General features: G+C 39.8%; 2 protein-coding genes across 2 annotated transcripts; one reads left to right on the top strand and one right to left on the bottom strand.

The window, feature by feature from the left end:
• Positions 1-603: 603 nt before the first annotated feature.
• On the bottom strand, positions 604-8,754 carry CA7 (carbonic anhydrase 7). Its single transcript, XM_065734241.1, has 7 exons — positions 8,691-8,754; positions 6,583-6,780; positions 4,066-4,184; positions 3,362-3,457; positions 3,045-3,107; positions 1,401-1,556; positions 604-1,108 (listed from the first exon to the last, which is right to left on the bottom strand). The coding sequence occupies exons 1-7, from the start codon at positions 8,728-8,730 to the stop codon at positions 986-988; spliced, it is 795 nt and encodes a 264-aa protein (XP_065590313.1). The 5' UTR covers positions 8,731-8,754; the 3' UTR covers positions 604-985.
• Positions 8,755-12,656: 3,902 nt separating this feature from the next.
• On the top strand, positions 12,657-24,139 carry NAE1 (NEDD8 activating enzyme E1 subunit 1). Its single transcript, XM_065733148.1, has 20 exons — positions 12,657-12,734; positions 13,695-13,798; positions 13,901-13,961; positions 14,845-14,875; positions 15,489-15,560; positions 15,881-15,960; positions 16,355-16,464; positions 16,771-16,880; positions 17,440-17,502; positions 17,731-17,794; positions 18,408-18,499; positions 19,100-19,159; positions 19,253-19,386; positions 20,314-20,389; positions 20,737-20,776; positions 21,398-21,484; positions 22,492-22,584; positions 22,993-23,107; positions 23,179-23,228; positions 23,899-24,139. Exons 1-20 carry the CDS (start codon positions 12,679-12,681, stop codon positions 24,006-24,008), a joined length of 1,608 nt encoding a protein of 535 aa, XP_065589220.1. The 5' UTR covers positions 12,657-12,678; the 3' UTR covers positions 24,009-24,139.
• Positions 24,140-24,333: the final 194 nt, after the last annotated feature.

Below are 24,333 nucleotides of genomic sequence, written 5' to 3'. Positions count from 1 at the left end.
TCTGAAATATACAGATTAAGTAAAACATTTGAAACCTAGAAATAAAGTAACTAAAAATACACCAACAATAGGTACAGATGACATCACTGTTCTTCTTTAGTGGACACAGAGGTCTGAAGAATTTTGTCACTAAGCTGCAGAAGCAGCAGTACTGAAACGTGGCTTTTCTAAAGCAACTATTTTGAAGATGTAAGAGGATCCAGCAATGATGAAGTCTCAGATTTGCCAGGACCATCCCTGACAGTTTGCCATAGCTATGGGATGACTTGTGCAGTAATGTACATTCAGTGCAAGGTCTACCCACGTAAGATAAGGAGTGAAAAAAATAAATCTACATTCTTTAGGGCAGACACTGAAGGAGGTCACATTGCAGAGCAAATCACTTAAATGAGGTAGAATTTGAACAATTTAGATAGCCACTAGTACTTACCTGAATTGCTACAGATGTTCCTTCTCAACAAACTTAATGAGGGAGTTATAATTATGTATGTTGCATAGGCTAAAATAATTTATATCTAAACAGGCTTGTGCAATGAACAACATGGCCTGTTTTTGATCACAGAGCACTTACATTACTTATTTGAAAACAGTCTAAGAAAAAAATTAAGCCTAATTTCTCCAAATTTCGACTATTGACTCATCACGTATTAGACAATCAGGAGATGTAACCATCAGCACCAATAGATTCCCACCTATTTCCATCTTTTACTAAGTAGGATTTCAGTTTCATCTTATCTCCTGGAGAATGCTTCAGATCACCATCTATTCTTCACACTAAAAGGAGTTCAGGTTAAAAAAGATCTAAGCTTGTGTTAAAATAGTGCGATTCAAATAAAATACAGCATGAGAAAATGTTTGTCCCCCTTCAAGTACAGAGTGTTCTTAGAAATGGCTGCCGTGTGTGCTCCATGAGTGACCTAAATGCCAGATCTGTGGTCTCTTATGTGGAAGCTTTTAGATATTCCAGGGCCATTATGAGTTTTCTTCAGGCCTTGAAGGAAGCTCGAACCGTTCTCCCCTTAAGTGGCTGAGGGGGGCGGAAGTTATTCACCATCTGAACCTTCTGGTCTTCCTCACTGGTGAAGAGGAGCATGCGGAATTTCTCCAGCTGTAAATTCATGTGAGATAATTTACTGCTTAAAAAGACAATTCATATTAAAAATGTTGAAAAAGGACCAAAGGAAAATATTCAGTACATCAGTCTGCTTTTAAAATAGGTTTAAGCAAAGGTCTTTAACAGTATTAATAGGAAAATATAGAATCCCTGAGTGTTGAACAGACTGACTATTCCAGTCAGTCTTGTTGTTGTTAACTTGACCCCGTTGCAAAGCAAAACAGTCATTACCCATAGACATACAGTGGCAAAACCTAAAAGAATTGGGAGATTGTCAGAAGTTTACCTGTTTCTCAGAAATGCTGATGGGCTCTTTCAGCACTACCCATGTTACGCTCTCATTGAGGGGCGGCGTTGTCAAAGACCCAAGGTATGTCCAGTAATCTAGACTCAAAGGCAGGAGACATTTGGGGTTGAAGCTTCTAAATTGAGCTTTTGTCCCCTGGAAGACAATTGATACTTGAAATTTCTCTTTTTTTCTTTAAAAATCAAACATTCAAGTGCAGATTAAAGTCTTTTTGAAGCAACAACAAAAAGCTGGAGTGAAACAAAAGAGCAAGAGAGCAGAAGAGTGTGTAATGATTCAATTGCTTCATAGCAGCTATTACGTGAGCATAAGCCTGAAGACAGAATCAGACAGCTATCGCATTTTGTTGTGTGGCAAGTGTGACCTCTGCTGCTCGCTGATGGAGTTGGTGTTTTTATGCTATGGCCTCTACAGAAGTTCAGCTTTTGTCATGAAGCGTCCAAATACAGCGTAGGAAGTGTATAATGTTCAGTGTGATCTATGGATATCATGGCAAGGTTCCTCATCTTGTTACTTGCAATTATTAATGCATTGCTTCTATTTCAGTAGAAAACCTGAAGCTGTGGGAAACTTGGCCTAAAACAGTCAGTGCTCTGGGAGAAATATCAGTTTTAAAAGTCAGTTGTTCAAGTCTAAAAGCAGAGCAAAGTGGATCGCCAGGAGGCCAGTGCAAGAGCTGCTCTGTCTAGAGCAGTGATCACTTTGGCTATCACAGCCTAGGACAAGATTTTCCAGCCTGTCAATGTAATAAGAAATACCTGAGAGGAATGCAGTCACTCACAGAAAGCACTGTCCAGCAGTCTGTGGAGTTGCTAATCAGGAGTAGGCTGAGCAGTTTGCTCCTGGTAGCAAGCAAGCAGGCTTTCCATCACTACAACTGAAGTATAACACTTTCCTCTGAAGTAGAAGTCACTTGCTAAACATCAAAATATCACTTAATGTGTCCACAACCTACATACTGTTCCATAGTTACCTTCATTTCTTATCTTTCATGTACATGCACAAAAGAGCAAGTAATAATATCCCTACTTGCATGTTAGAATATATTTTGTATATTAAAACTTACACATCTTATGAAATGCATCAGTAAGTCCATATAAATCCAGAAAGGATAATATTTGTGATCATCTAATTGGTTTGCACTTGACAGAATGCAGCAGATAGCTGCACTGAGAGCTCTTGGACACACCTGATAAGGTACCGTGAGTTATCATTCCAAGAATAGATAGACATGATGATTGCCCCCTCTCAGAGCCTTGCTACAGAAATAACCTGAACAATGAGCTTTGACTTTTTCAAGGTCAGGCCTTGTGGAAACTGATTGTTTTGCTGAGTGTAAGAGAGCCTGATGAGTCATGGGACTTCTGAATTAAATACTTCCTGAATGGCAAAACCCCTGAAGGACCAGTGGGGTCAGCACAGCCTGGGGAGGCACCAGAGGCTGGGCAAACATTGAGGTCTGGATGTGAAGAGAGCAGAGGTGTTGCAAAGGAAGAAAACAACTACAGCAATGCTCTGATGATGGGAGGATCTGTGCCAAGTGGTTTTCCATTTGTGTCAAACATACGGCTTGTCTCTAATGATGTCCCAGAAAGAAGAAAATCTAAACAACTTAAAACTTACTTTAAATTTTACCATGTACAGAGCATCAGTGAGTCTGTTCATATTGGCATGTTCTTTTCCAATCTACAATAGTAATAGAATAGATAGGTTAAATAAGAACAACTATAATTATGCTTTGAATAGGTGGCATATTGTTTTCTTTATCTGAATCTCAAGATTTCTACTGAAGTAGATTTAACAGCAATTTGCAATGAGTTACTGCTTCCAGTAAGTCATCTGTTTTCCCTAAGCACCTCTCAAATACATAGCACAGTTCTCAAACATTTGACAGTATAATGCTTTTCATCATGTAAACGTGCTATTTTTGTGATTCTTACCTCCAAGAAAACACCGACTACAGCCAAGCCATCTGGAGCTGCTGCTGCTTCTCCAAACGTTGCATACTTCTTGGCATTCCAGTGAACTAAGTGGAGCTTTAAAGGAAAATAAATAGGAATTACACAGATCAGTGTTAAAAGCTGTCAATATAGGTTGTCACCTGTTTAATAGTTATGAGAAAGGCCTATCTCTTGTCCCAGCTCTGCAAAAAATTCTCAAGAGCCTCCTGATGAAGCTATTTCAAAGCTATGGGTGGCATCAGCCGTGATCATTCCACAGGCTGTGATCCTCAGCTGTAGTCAGGTTAACTGTGCCAGGTTGGTAGAGGTATACACTGATTTTCAACATCATGTTTACCAGGATATCCTTCCTGTCTGCATAACACAGAGGACACAGCTGTGTGTAGCAGACTGAACTTCACAATAGAGGACCATTGGATGTAGAAGTAGTCTTGTGTGAGACAAAGGGCAAGCACAGAAACACAGAGAAAGTAAAAGCTGTACTGTGGGGGAGAAGTTTGGACTTCCAAGACAGAGTAATCAACAGATAAATTATTTCAATGTAAGGAATAAAATTCTGATTGAAGCCTGTGCTGATTTAACCACACTGAACTATCAGAACCCTGAGGGAAATCCAAACCCTGCTGCAAAGCTATTTGTCAGCATCACTCATATGAATTAATCCCATCTGTAAAAAATTTTACCTCACATGGGAAAGGTTTGCCATCAATTGTATGCTCTGATCCCTCACTGTGCTTTGCCCCCCAGTGAAAGTGGAACTGCTTTAGTCGAAAGGGACTCTCAAAGGGACCACCGCTGATCACTAGGCAAAAAGAAAGCAAAAAAAACAAAGTATTCAGGGTTTTTAGCTTCCTGTTACTAAAGCCTAACAACTGTTAGCTGCTGTTTGGTACTATTGTGCCCTTCCTGGTTTATAAGATAAAAGAGGTACATTGTCCAGCTATTTATAAGGGCTAGATTTATTCATGGAAAACACCTGAACTCATGTAAAAATTAATTTAAAGTGAATATTGACTGGCTACTAATACAGAATTTTATAAGGTTTTTTTTTTTTGTAAGAATAAATTCGACATATGAACATATGGTAACATGATTATGTTTGGGCTTTTCCTTTTTAACACAAAGCCCAAGCTGAAGACCAAAAAAGTCCTATGTACCTAAAACATCACTGACATGCTACTTTCGTGCAGTAGAACGTAAACACATTGAGCACTGTCAATTCATCTAAGTATTTCCTCTGAAGTGTATTCTTTCTGGTAGAGGATCTCTATATTCTGCCTCCTTTAAATATCTGATCCCATAAAAGAGGTTATATGATAGCTTGTTCTTTATACAACACCATTTATAACCTCACATCACCTTATGAAGACAGGAAAGTGACACAGAAACTTCATACATCATTCAGAAAAAACACTTAAGATGAATGTTTAAGATGCTCTATCATTGGTAATTCTCTTGTGCTTTTAAACAGCACTAAGCTGATCAAGCTTTGCTCAGCAGATGAAAAAACTGAAGTTTTAAACTAAAAAGATTGAAGTACACTTACATGTGTAAGCTCATTCCAGTCTATAACATCTTATTAAAAAACAAATATAAAGCTGCAGCATTGTGTGCTCCCATATGCAGTGTTCCAGCTGCCCTTTGTACAGGAAAATGGCCTTCCCACGGTGGTGCTCGTAGTATTGCAGTTAAATACATGTTGTCCTGTATGTTTTGCTCAACTTAATCAAATGCATCACCTGTCTCAGTGGTTTAAGAAATCTAGCTGTGATGGATTACTGTCAGAATTCTGTTGTACCATTTATGCAAAGCCTAAACCTATTTCAGAACAACTAAAAACTCTTAAATGTTTATGCTCCTAGCAATCCTCTTCCTGCTGAGTGTTATTAAAACATGGCACACGCATAACATAAAAAGGGCAGAGGTCTCAATTGCTGCTTGTGCTCTCTGTTTTATCTACAGCGATGCATAATGCCCTTAAATTAAACTTCTAAAGCTGGATAAAGTTCACTGGTATGTAGATATAATTTAACTTAGAACTGCATGAAAGCAGTTAGCAAGCTAAGATAGTATTTCCAGAAAAATGTTAGAAGTTCTTTGTAGGATGACATCTTAATGTATTTTTATGCAGTAAGCTTTTGGAAAATGAGCATATAGTCTTCCTTTCAAATTCAGTAGCTATACTTGAAAACCTGACCATTAATCTGGGCCACTGTTTAGGTCCATTCAAGATGAGGAATGTTAGAATTAAATAGCAAGAATTTTAATCCCCTGACCCTATTTTCAAGGGGATCTCAGCTCAGAAAAAACATTTCACAGAAAGTAACTTGTTTTGAATACCTAAGGTATCCTATTTATCTAGAATCAATATACACATCCAAATAGAAGGTGAAAAAAATTGATAGGTTAAAAATTATTCAGAGTATTTTTAAATGCACACTTCTCTATTTATCAGAGATACTTCGTCTCCATTCCAACTCTGCAGTTGTTGGCCTCTTTCCTTCCCCTCTCCCAGTTGTAAAAGCAAGGTTTACCATGCATGTGGAATTAATAGAAGTAATCTCATTTATACTTTCTGCCAAGAGCCAGAGAAAAGAATATACAAAGGCAACATCCACAAGCTGCAGCCAAATCAAAATAAGCTGCAGCCTGCCATTTTTCTAGATGCTGGACTGCTAAGAGGCAATGAGGAAAGAAGAAAATGCAAGCTAATAGCGACTGGCCCAAATAAAAATAGGTCTGTTGCACTACAGTTACTATATGACCTCATCCCTGATAATCCTCTTCCCTTATCTGGCCTGGTGGATGTAAACTGGGAGTGAGCCAGACAGCACTAACATCTCAATATGGACTGTCATGGAAACAGTGCACTGAGGAGCGTGTGAACCTACTCTTCTGCTGGCTGTGGTCTAGGAGTGCTGGAGACCTGCATGGATTCCCTCTCTAGCAAAACTGATAATTCCTACTTAAAAGGAACCACTGCAAGCAAACAGATTGTCCCAATACAAATGTGAGATGGGAAGCACTGTTAGTCTGAAGTGAAGACAAGAAATAAAGCTCAAGAAAACAAAATATAAAGGACTTCATTTGCATACCTTGTTCTAAACTGAAACTATACATTGCATAAGGTGTACTTGACTGTTTCCACCTCTAAGCCAAAATGTGTCATTTCAGGGTAGTTGATCATGCGCTCATCTCACCTGTCTTGTCATCAATATCTTCAAACTCAACCATAACTGAATGGCCGTTGTTGGAGATGTTAAGAGAGGTACACGATTCATAGGAGATAACAAGTGGCATCAGCTTAGGGTCATAGACTGCTTTTGCAGAAATGATATCAATAGGTGACTGACGGTTCCCTTGGGCAATAGGGTAAGATTTGTGCCACTCTGAAGGTCCTTCAAAATCAAAGAAAAGAAAGCATCGTTATTTTCTTCTTTCTACATGCATGCAATTATTACAGGATTTCATGAGGCTTGAAGTAAAGCTTGCTGAGCAGGAATGACTCCAAAGTTTGGCATTTGGCAAGCTCATTTAAATTCTAAGCTTTGTGTTTTTATTAGCAGTCTGCATCTAAACGGGGGATTGAAATATGTCACACAAAATACACTGGGGAAGCCACAGCACATTGACAGACCACTGCACCTTCATTTACTTGCACCACTAAACTTCTGTGGAGTCAGTAAGTAGATTTCTAAGGTATCTGAAGTCCTTCCAAGGTGAACACAGATGTAAGCACACATGCAGGCACATGTAGACTCCCTCAAAAAAAACCATTCAATTCTTCTTAGGGAAGATAATGTAAAAGCTCCAATGATTCAGATTAGATGCAGATGACTCAATCTCTTTGCTACTGACTATGCAGTTATTTTTAAAGTCATTTTGGGATTGCAGTAAGTCTTTGAAGCAGCTTTATTCTTCACTCATCCCCATTACGATATCTTTGTGCCCCAAGAAAGAAGTATGGTGTTATAATTAACACTTCTGGACTTGCTGAACCCAGTAGAACAGGGTGAAAGACCAACTTAGTAACTTTGCTCTCTCCTGCTAGAGCTGGAACACCATCATGCTGTTTGAGATAATAAAAGTCTCCACGTACTGGAGAGTTACTTCTGACCACTTTTTCCACTTCAGTAGGGCAGGAAGGAATTGTATTTTTTACTGCTCGTATTCAGGAAATATAAACATTAACAATTTCACTCGAAGATTATGAAGACTTTTTCATGGCACCAGTCTCACATATCACAAACTGATTTTTCCTATAATTTTATAAGCACAGGTATTTAGCCTCTTTGAGGGTAAGTAATACAGAGGGTGACCATGATCCTCTCATCTCCAAGATTTTCTGACAAGTAAACCTGGCAAAATAATATGCTTTCATCAGCCCATCTGTAAAGAAAGCTAGAGTTTAAATGCTGTTATACAAGCTTCAGCAATATCACTTGTTTTTTATAAGTTTGTGATAATGTATGGCTTTATTAATGGCACCTAGGCATCCAAACATGTAATGGCATCTACAGGCACTAACCAGCTTCACTCAGCATTCAAGCAAAGCTGACTTTAGACTTGCAGCAATCGTAGAATAGCTGCTGCCAGGAGCCCAACAGAAGAGAGGGGCTCCTGGAGGTTACACAGAAGTTATTCAGCCATCAGGCTCTGCAAAAGGTACAGGTGGCATGAAACACTGTTGTACAAATCTTTCAGTAGTTTCACACATTCTCTCACTCTGACACACAGTCCTGTAGGCGGGAAGCAAGGGAGGATGACTAAATTAAAGACTGTCAAATCAGAAAGCACAATTTGTTCAATAAGATCTACAATACTGATATGTACAATTTATTCACATTCCAGAAATATGTAATATATACTTCATTTTATTCATTTTGGAAGCCTAGATGTCACATTTCAACAGCTTCACAGAACTAGAAGGTCTATTACTGCTCCACTAAGTCTTCTAAGAACTGCTCTTGGAGAGACAAATAGTTAATCATCCTCATAGCAGGTTTTTGGAAGGGGACCCATCTGTAATATCTGCAGCCTGATGACAAAACTGCTCAGCACTGCTTCCCTCCATTTAGGAAGGAGGATTGCAATAACAAAAGGCAGAAGGAATGAGTTTGTGCATCTTTCAGGTGCCACTTTCTGTGGGCAACCTATGATCAATCAAGTAATTAATTAGCTGCTGTACATACTTGATGCTTGCAGACATACAGATGCAGGCAGCATCTGCAGGACTCAGACAACAGTTCTAGAAAGAAAACGAATGGGAGAAGACAGAAAGATGCAGCATATAAACGCTATAACCTACCGTCATCCTGCCCATATCCCCAACTGTGGTGACCAGTCATTACGGGACAGCTGTACCCTGCTGAGCTCTCAGCTCCTTGCTCGAGCACTGCTGCTTACCTGCCTTTATAATGGCTCACCGGGGGATCGGGTCAGCCCCTTAAAGACACAGAGCAGCCTGAGCAGCTCCGGCAGGACGAGTTCCTCCTGCTCCTCCTTGTGCTAACACAGTGCAGGGAAAAGAAAGTGCAAACCTCGGGTCAGTGGGGTCCCAGGCTTAGAGAAGAACCAAGGTCATCCGGGGGGAACTAGAAAAATTGTTTGGGAATTAGATTTAGAGAAAGGGAGTAGTTCCTTTTCTCATTGTGCACAGGGAAGCAATAGCTTACTCTGAGCACTTGGGCATGGTAGTGTGCAGACTGTGATGGGAACTGTCTGTTTCTCCTGTGTGTTCTACAGGGAGAAACATCACCTGGCTGCTGCCCTCTTTTCTTACTCTCTCCTGCTGAAAAAAAAAAAAAAAGACAGATGTTGCCAGTTAACTGTAACTGCAACTTTGGAAGCAGTGCTTAGATTAGATGGAGAGTGTTCTCATCTCAAAAGAGTGATTTATGCTATGCTTAAACAAGGTAGGACCACAACAATTGAAGATACACTGACAATCCGATATATTTTCTTTAAATATAGAAATCCTAAAGAAACTTCTTAAAGACAAGAATGTAAATAGTGTACTTCTATTAGGAAACAAAGCCTGCCAGACCAAGGAAAGGAGATGGTCTGTGAAGCCTTGGCAAAGTGCTGTAACCCAGTAGCTGCCTGCACCTAGCTAAACCCAAAGGCTACAATGGGAGGCACAGTCTGTACTTTAAAAGCTTTTGGAACAGTTTCCTAGTAAGAAACATGGCTCCTTGGTAGCAATTTTATTAGATCTAAGGGGAAGCCATCTGTTAAGGCTGCATTTTACAAACACATCATTGATTTCCATAAAGACAGGAGCACACAGACAGGAATCCTTTTGCTATGCAATCAAGAAAATGGGGAAAAAAAATCAATGAAAGCATTCAAGCATTTTTTTTCTATTCTTGTACTGCCTTGTAATAATTCATCTCCTTTTACAGGAGCTTTCTGCGGGAGTCAGCTTTAAAACCTCTGAGATTTACTGATGCAGGCTATATCACTCGATAAGGGATGTAAACTGCTGTAAAGGTATCCACGTGGCAGTTTTACAATGACTTACTCAGATCCACTCCTCCATTTACTTCTGTTTAACTTGTGTGATGTGCTGAGGTCTCTGAGCAGACCTGGCACGCAGAAGGCACTGACCCTGCAGGTGTGTCTGTGCACTACACGGCCTCCACATGGTCCCGCTGTGCTGGCGCTGGGTTAAAAGCTCAGCTGCTTACTAGGACAATGCATCTGGGAGAAACTGTGATGCTTCACCTTCTTTTGGCTCTGTGCTGGATTCAGCAACCAGATGTCGGCAGGGTCAGGCAGGCAAATAGCAAAACTGTTGTAGACATGGGGTGTGGAAGTCCACTTGACAGTGAAAAGAAAGGCAAGAGGAATTTTGCATCTTGGTGAAGCAGAGGCAAGAGGAAAACTATTCAAGACAGGGAGCACTGTTTTCAAGAAGACCTTGAAAACCGAGGCTCAAATTTTGCTCTCAGGGCACAGTACTGTCAAAGTGGCTTAATGTGTATGTGCGTTTATGCCATTCAACACTTCACCTTTTATCTCTTCACATTCAAAAGCACTGAAGTTGTGTATGTCAAAGGGAAAACAATGAGGAAAGAGAAAACATGTTGGCAGCATGACTGGAAGTGGACTCTGCTAAGAGGAGGTTTAAAGAGCTCGCTTAGAAAAGGTGAAAAAGAGGAGTGATGGTTCATGAAAGAAAGAAACAGCATGAAATAATAGCTATGAATGACAGCCATATCTTCTAGTACATATTTATTTATATGCACAGTATTTAATGTGCACCCTCGTTGTTTATTTTTCTTTTTTTTCTTTTTTTTTGAGGTAAAAATTAACATTTCCTTAAGGCTAGGATATGTGGCATATACAGATACAAGATTATTCTTTAATCCCCACACCTATTGACATTGGCTGCCTCTAATTGTGGATTTTCACTGACTCTGTCCTCAACATATCCTTTATCACTTTCCAAGCTGAAGGAGTAATCAAATTATGGTCTCAATATTACTAGTTTGAACTAGTGATAATTGCATCACTCTGATGAAACCAAACTTAAGGAACTGAGAAGAAGAGGGTGGTAGATGTGTAATAGGTAGATTTCTCCATTGAAAAGCTAAAAATGTATTACCTGTGATTTCCACAAATTTCCTGCAGACTCTGACTGTACCTCAAAATTTCCTGAATGATTGGAAGGCAGAATTCCATCCACCATGGTGAAAAGTTTCAAGATGTCTGAAAGAATAATTCTGCCTTCCCCAGTCTTCACAGTTACCACTTTATTCCCCTTGAAAAGAGAAGTAATGGTGGGTGAGCAGAGCAGCAGCCTAGGGCAAATAGGTTCTTCTAAACCTGTCACTGTGTTGTGATACTGAACTACTGACACTTTCCTTTTCCCATTGCTATATATAGAGTTAGTTTCATTTTCTTATGATTTTATTTAAGGCCCCTTTATTAAAATTGCTATGTAAGTACTAACCATTACTGTCAGAAAGCTCCAAGGAAGATTAGGTTGCCAAATTGTAATTGAACGTATTAAATTATGAAGATTTGAGAAACTGAACTTTTAAGGTGAGTTGTCTCCATGACACAGATCTGGTGTCACTGGGAAGTATTCACAGGAGGAGATTATGTCACTTGGGGACAATGCTTTTAGTGGATATTACTGCATCACTGTAGAGGGATGGAGCTCTGTTTCAGGAAACACAAAAGAGAAGTCAATGGGTTTCAAAGCGAATGGCTGAAGGGTACTCCAAGAGCACTGGCTTACATAACTTGGCAGTTCTTTCTGCTGAGCATCTTTAATGATGGCAACACACGTTTGAACAACCTGTCATGTGCCTTCTTAATTTAATAGATATGTGTGTGATGCGTCATTGCCTGTTAACAGAATATGGCAGAAATACAAGCAGTTTGCATTCAGGCTGCTAACCTCAGAGCCTCTGGAATAGAATAGTTAGGAGCTGATGAAGTGTTAAAACATTCATCACTCCAGAGCTTGCCTACACCTCAGGTTCTTGAGGGTATCTGGTTTATCCAGACAGCTCATCTCTCTTCTTACGTTGCCATTACTGATGCTGCCAGTTTCTAAATGGCAGTCATACTGAGATGAAACTGGGCAAGGTGGGGCAGAAAAGGAGAACTGATGCCTGGTTCCTTGGAGCTCGCAGCCTCCATACACTTCTGCTGTAATTCGTCTTTGACTTTTAAAGCCACGTGCACTTGGCTGCTTTATGCCAAATGGGACTGTGTTTGGGAACTAAGTGTGAGAGGGTAATTCTTATAATTTATGGCCTGACCACTGGAGGCCGTGTAATTATAGCAGTCAGCAGGAACAGAATGAGCAGTGTGGTTCGGGCAGACAGACCGTTCCCACTGAATATTCCTGCAATCACTCAAGTGTCAACTGAGGGGTTTATTGTGGCAGCCGACACAGAGCCTGAGAAGAAGGAAGTTTTTGGGGACACAGCATTATGGGAAAAGAGGAAGCACCAGGCTGTATTAAAATGTCACCTGCAAAATATATAACTCTGTTCTGATTGCGCTGCTGCGCACTTTGCGTCAGTGGGGAACAGCAAACCCCCCGTAGGGAGGAGAAGCAGAGCACAAGTACGGCAGATTTGGGGGTTTACCGTCCGCAGACTGACTAGTAATGACGCTAACAGCCCCGGGTCTGTGCGGGGGGGTACCCGAGGCGATACCGACGGCACAGCCGAGCCGGGGCCGCGGGAGGACACGGCGCGGAAGGGCTCCTGAGGCCGCCCCGCCCCGCGACCCCGCCGCGCATGCGCACCGCGCGCCGAGTGGAGCGTGCGGCCATGGCGCAGCCGGGCAGGGCCAGCCTGAAGGAGCAGCGCTACGACCGGCAGCTGAGGTAGCGCGGCGGGGCCGCCTCGCCCGCTGTCTGCCCGCGCTCGGAGCCGCGTGCTGCCGTGCCCATCCGGCGCCTCCTGCCCCGGGCCGTGCTCGGCCCTCGCAGCGGCGGCCAACCCGCGGCCGGGGGGCGCTGCGGAGGGAGCGGTCCGCTCGGGGGCGGGCTCGGGTCGGGCCGGGCCGCGGGGATCCCCGTGCCGGCCGTGAGAAACGGGACACGGCAGCAACGCGGAGCGATGGGGTGGGCGGCAGGGAGGAAATCGCAGCCCCGTGAATGAGTGCACCGTGGCCGCAGCTTCAGCCCGGGCCGCTCTGCCGCTCCGCGGTCATCCGTGCGTGTCCCAGCTGCTGGCTCCGTGGCTCTGCCTCCCTCCTGGTTTTAATGTCTTAACGTTAAACGTAAATGAAAGAAACCGCGTGCGTTACCTGTGTTAACTCGGTTACACGCGTGGCCCAGGCAAAGTGCGGGGCTGGCTGCCCCTGCACAGCAGCTCGGCACGTCACTTCATTGCTGCTGTGCATCAAGGTGCCTTCTGTCGTCTCAGGCTATGAAGGTGTATTATTTATAATGGGACTTAGCAAACAAGCATTCAGTTTCAAGATTTCTTTCCAAGGGTGAATTTTGCCTGAGGAGTGTTTTGACCCATTCTCATGCCTTAAAAGTTAGGTATGTTACTATAGGAAACATGTGCGTGTTTGTATGGAGGGAATAAGAAATGGAGATGGAGAAAATGAAATGCCAAAGGATAAGTTTGTTCCTTAGAGATACTGACTGCAGTGACTTATCAAATGAAAGTGTATTTCAGTTGGTGCTGGTCAGCCCTTCTCAACAGCGAATGGGAAGAACTATGCCAGCCTTCGTTTGTGATGGGTTAATCTTTTATTTATTCATGTCTTTGTATTCGCTTTACCAACAGAAGTGAAACATTTGCAGAATGTTTCTGTTTTTATTCCACTATAGATTGTGGGGTGACCATGGACAAGAAGCGTTAGAGTCTGCCCATGTTTGTGTGATAAATGCAACAGCCACAGGAACTGAAATACTCAAAAACTTAGTGCTGCCTGGTAAGTAACCACGAGCAGTGTGGCTGCTCACAGCGTGGCTGCTGGGTGCACGTAACAGATAGCTACTCACACTTCGTTGTTTTGGTTTGTTTTTCCACTAAGGTATTGGTTCATTTACAATTGTGGATGGGAATCGGGTCTCTGGAGAAGATGTTGGAAATAAGTAGGTTTGTCACTGGCTTCGTATGCAAGCGGGGAAGTAACGGGGTTTATTAAGTTGTTCCATCTCTGTTCTCTTTAAGTTATAAAAAATTATTCATGCTCTTAATCCTGTGTGTTTTTCTCCAAGCCTTTGGTTTTTGATGTTTGTGAGAAATACAGCGTCACGTGGTCAGCAATTTGTTATTTACTGATAAACATTTTAGTTGATGTTTTCATACCTTATAGGTCTATTTTCTTCATGCATCAAGTTTATGTAAATAAGTTGTTAGCTGTCACTGAGATGTGAATAAGATTTGCTTGTACCTCAGCATGGTTCAAATTATCTTCCTTAGTGGTATAATAATTTTGGTGACAAAATGTGTTTTTGTTAGCTCGCAGTTGTGAGACTGTGACTGATATTCCTTCATTAGCTTACATAGCTGAGGGATAGGGTGAGGAACATTACAGATTGTTCCTATCAAAAGTAATGTCTTTATTAATTCTACATAACTTTCTCTTACCATTCAGGTAGATAGCTACAAATATCTGACTTCATAGGGGGTTATATGTGGGGTAAGGATATTCTGTTACATGAAGAAATAAGTACTTATGAGTCTTTAATGAGCCTAGTGAAAATGAATCTGCAGCATGACCCTGGCTTCTGGAGGAGTTTGGCTTGTCTTATTTTTCAGATTGGGGGCTGAGGCAGTGAAAGTTTTCCTTAAGAAACTGATCATGAGTAAAATAAAACTAAGGCAGGGAGGAGAGAAGCAGATTTCAATGGGAACTTATTTTTTGCTTGTGTGAGTCAGCAATATATTTTGCACTACAGAAGGTGGCTTTTAATGTTGTTTTCCTCTGAAATAAAAATCCACATATTGTGTTTTTTCTTACCTCGTTTTCAGTTTCTTTCTGCAAAAAAGCCACATTGGTCAGGTAAGGATGTAACTTTACTGTCTAAAGATGTCACTTTAAGTTTAGTGAAAGATTGAATATATTGAGTAAATACTCAAATGTAGTGTTAGGTCCCCAGAACATATATATTAGGTTAAAAACTCTGTATTCTTTAACAAAGTTCTCTGTGCATATTTTTGAGTTCTTCATACATGGGAAGACAAACTCAGTTTTGGGAAGAGTGAATGAAAAAAGGAGCAGGATTTGATTCAGAATGTCCTTGGAAGCATAAAGTGGAAGAGAATTGTGGTTGAAGGACTAATGCTCAGAGCAGAGGGTGAGTGGGTGAAGGGGTTGAAACCAGAGGAACAGGAGAGTACAAAAAAGCCTTAAGTAACTCTTAAAAATGTTCCAACAAACCTGGACGTTCAGAAATAGCTTTGCAGTTGTTTTCTTTTCAAAATATTGCTAAAACTGATCTCGGAGTGCTTTAAACTTGCCATTATGGTGAGTTTATTTTTCTCCTCCAGATAAACAAAGCATGGAATATCTTAGCTTATGAAAAAACCTCTTTACCATGTACATGTACAGTACTGATGTATTGTGAATTGCATTTCAAGAAGCTAACCTTCATTGCTCTTCATTGCTCCAAAAGAGTCGTGCCCAGAGTGCTACTGAACTTTTGCAAGAACTGAATAGTGATGTTTCTGGAAACTTTGTGGAAGAGGTTGGGTTTTTTCTTTCTTTTTTTCCCCCAAGTATTTGTGGATTTATTCTTTTCTGACATGTTACAGTGTGATGACTGTGAAATAACTGTGTTGTCTATGAAGTGTTGTAGTTTAAGTACTTCCATGATAAAAGGGCATTTCAAGAAGGTGTTATTATTTGCAAAAAGTAGATCTGTGTATCTGAGCATTATTTTGTAATTTCATCATCACTTTGTAGTTTTTGCTTAATGTTTTACATTCAACATTGGAAAGTCTTTGTGTTATCAGAAATTTTTATTGTGTTCTGTGACATAGTTGGTTTTTTTTTCCTACTATTCAGAGTCCAGAGAAACTTCTAGACAATGACCCTTCCTTTTTTAATCGATTTAACTTAGTGGTTGCAACACAACTATCAGAAAGGTAAAGAATCATCTAAAGTTGTTAATATTTAATGCATTCCCTTTGCATCCCACTTGCTTACAGGAAAGCAGTAGAAGTTATATGTGTCTGTGTAAAAGAAAAATCTTTTTTCTTTCCCAGTTTGTTGACTTTTTTTTCCCCCTGAATTGATCTTCAGAGTATTTGTGACAATGGAGTTAATATCAGCAAGGTGACAGATAAACATATTTCCAGCCTAGGATAAATTCATCAGTGAGAATGCTTTCCTTAAGGAAATTAATTCTCTGCACTTAGAATCACAGTAGTGGAATTGTCATAGAGAATGTTTTACATGTGTAGCTTGTGCAAGAGTTGACTTCATATTTAACTACTGTTCTGTGGTGTATCTGAAAAAAGAAAATCTTTTTCCTTGCAGTACAGTGCTACGTTTGGCTGAACTCCTCTGGAATTCTAACATTCCTCTGCTGATCTGTAGGACTTATGGACTGGTTGGTTATATGAGAGTCGTTATCAAGGAACATCCAGGTTAGAGGACTGCGGGTTTTTTGAGATTGTTTTCCATATCTGAGGTCAAAAACTTGGGAGATATTCAGTATTTCTGAAGTTTCATGTTGTTTGCAGTTCCTTACCAGTACACTGAGAAATTTATAGGAACTATGGACTGCAACAGATAGTTTCATGTCAGATAGTGGAGTTGAAACCTTAAAGTACACAAAACACTTTGAGAATCAAGCAGCTAACCAAGCAGGCGATGCTCTGCATTTGGAGTATAGGTTTGTGTTGAGGGTTGGGCATAAAACAATGGAACACATTGTGTAACTTCTTTCACAGTTGTTGAATCTCATCCTGACAATGCCTTAGAAGATCTGAGACTGGACAAGCCATTTCCAGAACTGACTGAACACATTCAGTCCTATGATTTGGATCACATGGACAAAAAGGTTGGTGTGTGGTTTGCAGTATGTTCCTTAAGACATGCTGACACAGAACAGGGATTCTGTGAAAATGTCTCTTGGCAGATGCCTTTTTATGGTGATTAGTCTTACTTGAACAGAGGTAACAGTAAATCAGTCACAAGGCAGTGCTTTTGTCCTGTGGCCCAAATGATATGGTATGTATTTAAATCTTTAGCAAGGAGTAGATCTTAGGAAATAAGGAATATTCACACACAATTTGTAATTAGACAGATTTTTCCCAACACACTTTTTTTAATGGCGAATTACTTCCTTACTGCTGCAGAGCTTTGCAGAATATTTGTGCATAATGGAAGTTCCACTTCAGAACAGCTCCACTTAGCTCAGCCACTCCATCTTAAAGCAAAAGAATAATTTGTTTTGCAGTGTTTAGGAAGTGTTATTCCAGAATCCACGTGTGGAACACAGCATGCGTGTTAAAGTAGGGAAGGGATATTAAAGTTTACATTTAAAGGAAGCTCCTCATTTGTTTCTTGTTTTTGTCTCTTCCAAAACTGACAGTAGTTTCTCTGCTGTTCAATTACAGGACCACAGCCACACTCCATGGATTGTGATTGTTGCCAAGTATCTAGCAAAATGGTTCAATGAGGTATAATGCAAAACTGGACAAGTTGTTAGCCTGTTATTATTATTCATTACTACTTCTGTAGTTGTCTTTTCTGAGCTACGTAATTGTTTTGGTGGTATGTAACAAGATGGAATAATAGAAGTATTACTCATTAAAATACAGATGAACTTAGTGGAATTTAGCAATTTGAACACAATGAAGATGCTAGTAGGTATCTTTAATACAAACCTCTTATGTTTTTAAATTTAGAAAAGTGATCAGTTGCCTAAAACTTACAAAGAAAAAGAAGCCTTCAGACAACTGATCCGACAAGGTAATATATATCCTAGGAGTTGATTTTTCTGTACTGTTAGAAATGTGTTAAGTTCTCTCAAGGGCTCTCGCTGCATGGTTGAGAAATGGTGTTTCCTCATCACTGAAATGTGATGGACATGTACGTTGCTGCTAATGGTTCTGTCACCTTCATCCACGGTGTCTGGCTGAACAGTAGTGGCTAACTTTGATTAAATTAGTATTTAACTGGACTCCTTAATTGAAGTTGCTGTCTGGGTTCATGAGCATTTACCTTAAAAAAACAAATAAACAAAAAGAAACAAAAAATAGACAAACGAACAAAAAAAGGTGAGATCAAAAGGAGAGTTTAATTTCTTTTTAAGCAGCATCTACATTAATTTTATGATTGTGAAACTTGTTTATTTCTCTCACAGAAATAATTGTTATCCTTGCAATAAATAACTTCCTTTTGACATCAGTACACTGTATATGTGGCTAGTTCTATCAGTGTTTTGTGGGATGATTTTATTTTTTGTTAATGCGTTTTTATGCCTCAGATACATCCAAGACTAATGTGCTCTGTTGGTGAAACCAAAATTATGTCATTTGGGGCATTGTGACGTGTTTTTTTTTTTTTTTCTTATTTTAATAAGGGATCCTTAAGAATGAAAATGGGACTCCAGAAGATGAGGAGAACTTTGAAGAAGCTATAAAAAATGTGAACACAGCATTAAGTATTACAAAGGTAAAATAAATGTACAGTAAATTTGAAGTAGTACCAAATGTTTTACTTTTTGAGAACATTTACTTTTAGTGCAGTGATTCCACTTGGAACATTGATACGTAGGTAAAAGAGGATTAGTGCAATTGTAAAATTGAAATCATGTGCAGTAACAGACCTGGACTAGGTAACACTGGAGCTTATGCAAACTCTTGATTTCCTTGTTCACGAAGGGAAGCTGCTTTCTTGATGACTTGAAAGAACCAGTCCACAACCAGAGCTCACTATTGTGTTCCTCTCAAACTTCTCCAGGTTTAATCTGCAAAGGAGAATCTAAAAGTCACATTGCTATAATAATACAGAACTAGCAGTCACTGGTGGGGATGATCTTTGATTTAAGTTGCTAGGGGTGAGAAAGTGTTCCTTGAAGTTTTTGCTGTATCAAAGCTGCTGGCTACAGTACTGATTCTATAAAGAAATGAAGGGTTGCAAAGAACTTCTGACTAAGCAAATCCAGTACTTGACTCTGAGATGACTTAGAGTTGGATCACCTGTGTAGTGAGTATTGTGGTAATTCAAGAGGTAAAATCAAGTAAACGTAAACCAAAATTTGTTTTTCTATAGATTCCAAAGTGTATCGAAGAGATTTTTAATGATGATTGCTGCATAAATCTCACAGAGCAGGTAATGAGTAATTTAAGGTGTGTGATACATAAATGTAGAAAAAACATTATGTGCACTTTACGCATTATTTATTACTTTCTTGTGCATTTCTAGTCCCCTTCCTTCTGGATTCTGGTTCGAGCTGTTAAGGAATTTGTGGCAAATGAGGGGCAAGGGTGCTTACCTGTCAGGGGCACAATTCCTGATATGATAGCAGACTCCAGTAAATTTATCAAATTACAAAATGTGTAAGTATCCTTTCTTTTGTGGTTGTTTTATTTTTAGTAACAAGTCACTGCTACTTTATTTCATTAGTTCAGACTTGTATTTAAGAAAAAAGTAAATACAAAAAACTGTGCATCAGAGGTGAGAAGCTGAGAAAGCCCTGCTGATCTGGTCTGTGTAGTCCTATCTGCTGTCTGTAACTAGGGCATAAGTCTTTTCATGTGTCCTAGTTTCCTTAAGTATTAACTGGCTACCTTTCTTAGTTTCAGATGTAGTAAAGACCTTCCTACTGATAAGAGATCCCATAACCCAGCTACTGCAGTTCAGAACCTTTACTTAAAATCATTGATTAAACACACTTGAGTGTTCCCCCCCCCCCAGAATTGCGAGCACTGTTACAGAAATACTAATTTCCTAAATAATTAATTTACTTTAAAGAAATGCTCAGTAAAGGGCAAGGACTTGTGAATGAACAGTAATTGCAATGCAAATGCTAAGCAGCATTAGCATGACTCAGGATTTTAGGAAGGCTATCCTTGAATATGTTTATTCTCAAGATAAACTTAATTATTCCTGTATGTCCTGAACATCATGAGTTACTGGGCCAGAACAGTGTTACTGTATTTTCAGAAATTAATGAAGCAGTAGGAACCCAACGAAGGAATCCAATGAGCTGCTCTTCTAAAATTTAATATTCTTATTCCAACTGTTTGTAATACCGTTTTTTACACTGATGGGTTTCTGGAAGTTATGCATGTAGCTTGTAAATCAGCAGCTCAGCTGTGACAGACAGTTGTGCAGAGAGGCATGCATGGTCTTGAGGTAGCTTGCTTGCATTTGTGGTGCCTTTTGTCTTCTCTTTATAATATAAACCAGAAAGAAACAGTCTTCACTGGGAAGCCTAAGATGATAGTTTTATGCTCTTATTAAGACTATTTTATTATTGTCAGATACCGTGAAAAAGCGAAGAAGGATATTGCTGCTGTGGGTAACCATGCTGCTAAGTTGTTACAGTCCCTAGGCAAGGTAACTACAAATACATGGCATTCCTAACAGGATAGAAATACTTTTTCTCTGTTTTTCTACATAGGACTAAGTCAAAAGAGACAGATTAGAAAGAGCTTAATTACCTAATTGCCTTGAAAAGATACCAAAGTAACTTCCAGTGATGTTTATTGTAGTCTTTTATGTATCACTTTTGGTCTGTTCATATAAAATAAAAACAAAATGCATAGATGGCTGTATTATTTACCAATCGAAGAACTTACTTTAAAAGAGCAAATAGTTATTTCCCAATTCATGTATTAATGTCTCTGAAGATGTGATCTGTCTGGTCGTTGTGTGTACTGGTGGTAGTGTGTTCTCTGTTCTAGGCACCGGAATCGATTTCAGAGAGAGAACTGAAATTACTTTGTGAGTACGATTGGATTCTCTCGCAGTGATTATGAAAATAATGAAATATTCAGAAGTGTTTGGGTGATGATGGAGTTATTGGCATCTTGCAAGCATGCCGCTGAGAGATGCTGCATTGATCATTAGCTACATTTGTATTATGGGAGTCTTTAAAAAAAATCCACATTTTTGAATTCTGGGCTATAGCTGCACATTGGGATGGTTTGTTGCAGTAATACTGTTACAGCTATACTGTTAGAATATTAGGTGAAGATATATTAGTGGAAAATAGAGAACCCATGTTTGTTTTCAGCATGGAAGAGAACAACATGAACCTGATGGCTGTGTGGGTGAATTACTGTAAAGGAGATGTGCACACTGTGGGCTGTTACATTAACAGAACAGTTATGTTCAGAATCCAGAACCAAATAAGCAATAAGGAGGGCTCTAAATACTTGTGAGTCACACATGGGAATGTTGTCTAATACTCAGTAGTTTGAGCTACCAGAAGAAACAGAAAATCATTGATGCAGTGATTAGTTCTACTGTCCAGTTTTAATAAATCAGACACAGATTCATAGGCTCAGTAATTGATGACATGTTCAAGTGAGTAATGCTCTTCCTTCTGCACTTTCTGCTTAGGCAGCAATTCAGCTTTTCTTCGTGTAGTGAGATGTAGATCAATGTCTGAAGAATATGGTTTAAACACTTTTAACAAGGATGAAATTAGTAAGTACTCCTTTTTGACACATACTTTAATTGCTTTTTCAACGTGTATGGTTTTGTGGTCAAAATGTATTGTGTGTTACACATACTATTTCATTATGAGGTTTTATAATTTGGCATCCACTGGAATTGTTTTGTCAATTCCAGAATGTTGATTTAATTCTGATTTTTGGCAAATTAAAAGGTGACCTTACAGATCACTGTCGGTTTGTTTTTTTAATTCAAGTTTCTACCTTTGACAGCACATAAATAAAACATCGCTTTTCTTTGAATTTCTCTTTTGTGTGTGTCAGTTATTTGTGACTGAGCTGGAACAGTGCTTTTGCCTGGCTGAAAGTTTTTACAGTCATTGTCCTGACCTTTCACAGGTTTTCTATAAGTACATAAAATAGAAAACTAGTTACCTTATAACAATTTGTTGTATGTTGTTGAACTTGCACAAATTAAAAAAAAATCTGGAGATATTTTAAATCAATATTGGTTTTGATGAAGGCCCTGCAAGTCTTCTAAAAGTTACACAAATGTATATACTAAATGTATACATAAGCTTTGCAGTGTTCCTAATTTTGGTAGATGCTTCTTGAATTAGTGGACAGCACCTAATGCAATTTAAGTAGTAGTTATTGCTTAGAAAAATTACTAAACTGTGTATTAAAAGACCTGGTTTGTAATTAGTCATTATAACTTGTGAAGTGTGTGTTGCAAAGCTTGAAACTACAGCTTATGAATATCCCAATTAATGCAGAAGCTGATAGAGTTAAAACGTGAATATCTTCACTGAATGGAGTTTATAACAGATATATACAGTATGGTTTTGTCACGTGAAATCAGCTATCTGCCTGTTGACCCATTTACATTCTCAGTGGCAAGGATTTCATTTTTTTTTTTTTTTAAGATTTCTGCTTACAACAGAAAATGTATCTACAGGAGTGACTTGTTTTCAGATCGCTAGAACCCTGCCTTTTGTGTTACAATCTGTACCAGCTAATCACTACTCTTGCTGTTTTCAGTTTCTAACATGGATAACCCGGACAGTGAAGTAGTGTTGTACTTGATGCTACGGGCTGTTGATAGATTTTATAAGCAGCATGGTAGATATCCAGGTATGTTAATGTAAGCTGTGTTAGCGTAAGAAATGCAAAAATCCAGCAGTTAATACAACACTAGTTAAAAACTCCGTGTGAAACATTTGTTCTGGTTTTGTTTTCATATTAACATAACTTTAACAATGGTAAATATATTGCAGTTATTTTAGGGGAAACTTAAGGAGTTTATCTAAAGTGATACCACTGAAGTGGGTTGTATGGATTATGAATTAATTCAGCAATGTGGCAACTTGTTGTTATCACGAGGAGCACCAAACGAATGATCAAATATTAGTCTACTGTTATTAATCTAATATTAATTGGCTTCTCTTTTCTGAAATATTTCTATTTAAGTTGTGTTTTAACCCCATTAATTTTGAATATTGTGTTGTAGTTCTGTGATGGAATGGTGAATTTATTTTCCAGGTGTTTACAACTATCAGGTGGAAGATGATATTGGAAAACTGAAGTCATGCCTTACTAGTTTCTTACAAGAGCATGGCTTGTCTGTAGTGGTGAAAGATGACTATGTTCATGAATTGTAAGTATAAGACCATAAAAGTCACCTTGTAAAACTGACCTGAAAATACTAACTGTTACTTCACTGTCCAGCTGTCGCTATGGAGCTGCTGAGCCACATGCTGTCGCTGCCTTCATGGGAGGTAAGAGTGCTGTTGTGTTTCTGAGGTCCATAATTAACAAAGCAACCTGCAGTTGTACCTGATTGCCTCAGAATCTATTAAAGCCATGGTATTGTTAGAGATAAGGCTGTTACTGTGGACTGTAGTCAAAGGTAGAACAAAGTCCTGCTCCTTTGCCTTTGTTCTTCACTTGTTACCCTGGCTGGCAAGGATTTAGAGTCAGAAGAAACCAAGGAAAACAAAAAATAATCCTGGTGGATTGATTCTAGTAGATTAATAAAAGGGGATTTTTTAAGATTGTTTGAAAAAGGCTTTTTTTTTTTTTTAAGGAATTACTTAAAATAATTATGATACTCATGGTAATACCAAATATTTAAAATGATACATCATTTTATATTAACACATTTTTCCTAAAAAATAATACAGTATGAATTCTATGTTAAGTATTGGTTAAGTACAGATAACCGTTACCATTCACTTTAACTCGATCTGCAGGTGTTACTACAACAAAATGTTTAAAGTTAACTCATACATGACTTCTGGGTGATGTTCTGTTTGGTGTGACACAGAGGGCTCTGTCAGAGCCTGTGGCAGCGGGAAGGAGCTGGAGCCAGCTGCAGGAGGGGAATCTTGCCTTCGTGGGGCTTCAGGTCACCTTGCAATGACGTGACTTTTATTATTTCCTTTATAGGAGCTGCTGCTCAGGAGATCATTAAGGTCATCACGGGGCAGTTCGTGATTTTTAACAACACCTATATTTACAGCGGGATGTCGCAGACGTCCGCCACTTTCCAGCTGTAGGATGACGCTGTCCCTTGGGCGCCGGCTGGCGCGGCACGGGGCGGGCTGCCGGGCGGCGGCCGCACGCGGAACTCCCTCGGCTGTCATGTTTCTGTTCTCCTGAGGACGAATAAAGTGATCCCAAACCCTGACTGGAGCCGCGCTGCGGGGCGGGCGGGCGGGGCGGGAACGGCGCGCGCCCGCTCTCCTCAGGCGGCGCGGAGCGGCTCGCGGGGAACGGGCGGCGCGGACTAAAGGCTGGGGCGGGCTGGGCTGGGCTGGGCTTCGTCGGGTGACGCTGATTGTTTCTCAGAGCCATTGGTCTACGTCGGTCTGCTTTTGTTGC

Source organism: Cyrtonyx montezumae, unplaced genomic scaffold, assembly GCF_038088225.1.
Source record: "Cyrtonyx montezumae isolate F1298 unplaced genomic scaffold, pur_monq_1.0 scaffold_17, whole genome shotgun sequence".
Taxonomy (NCBI): domain Eukaryota; kingdom Metazoa; phylum Chordata; class Aves; order Galliformes; family Odontophoridae; genus Cyrtonyx; species Cyrtonyx montezumae.
This window is presented reverse-complemented; position numbering and strand designations above follow the sequence as displayed.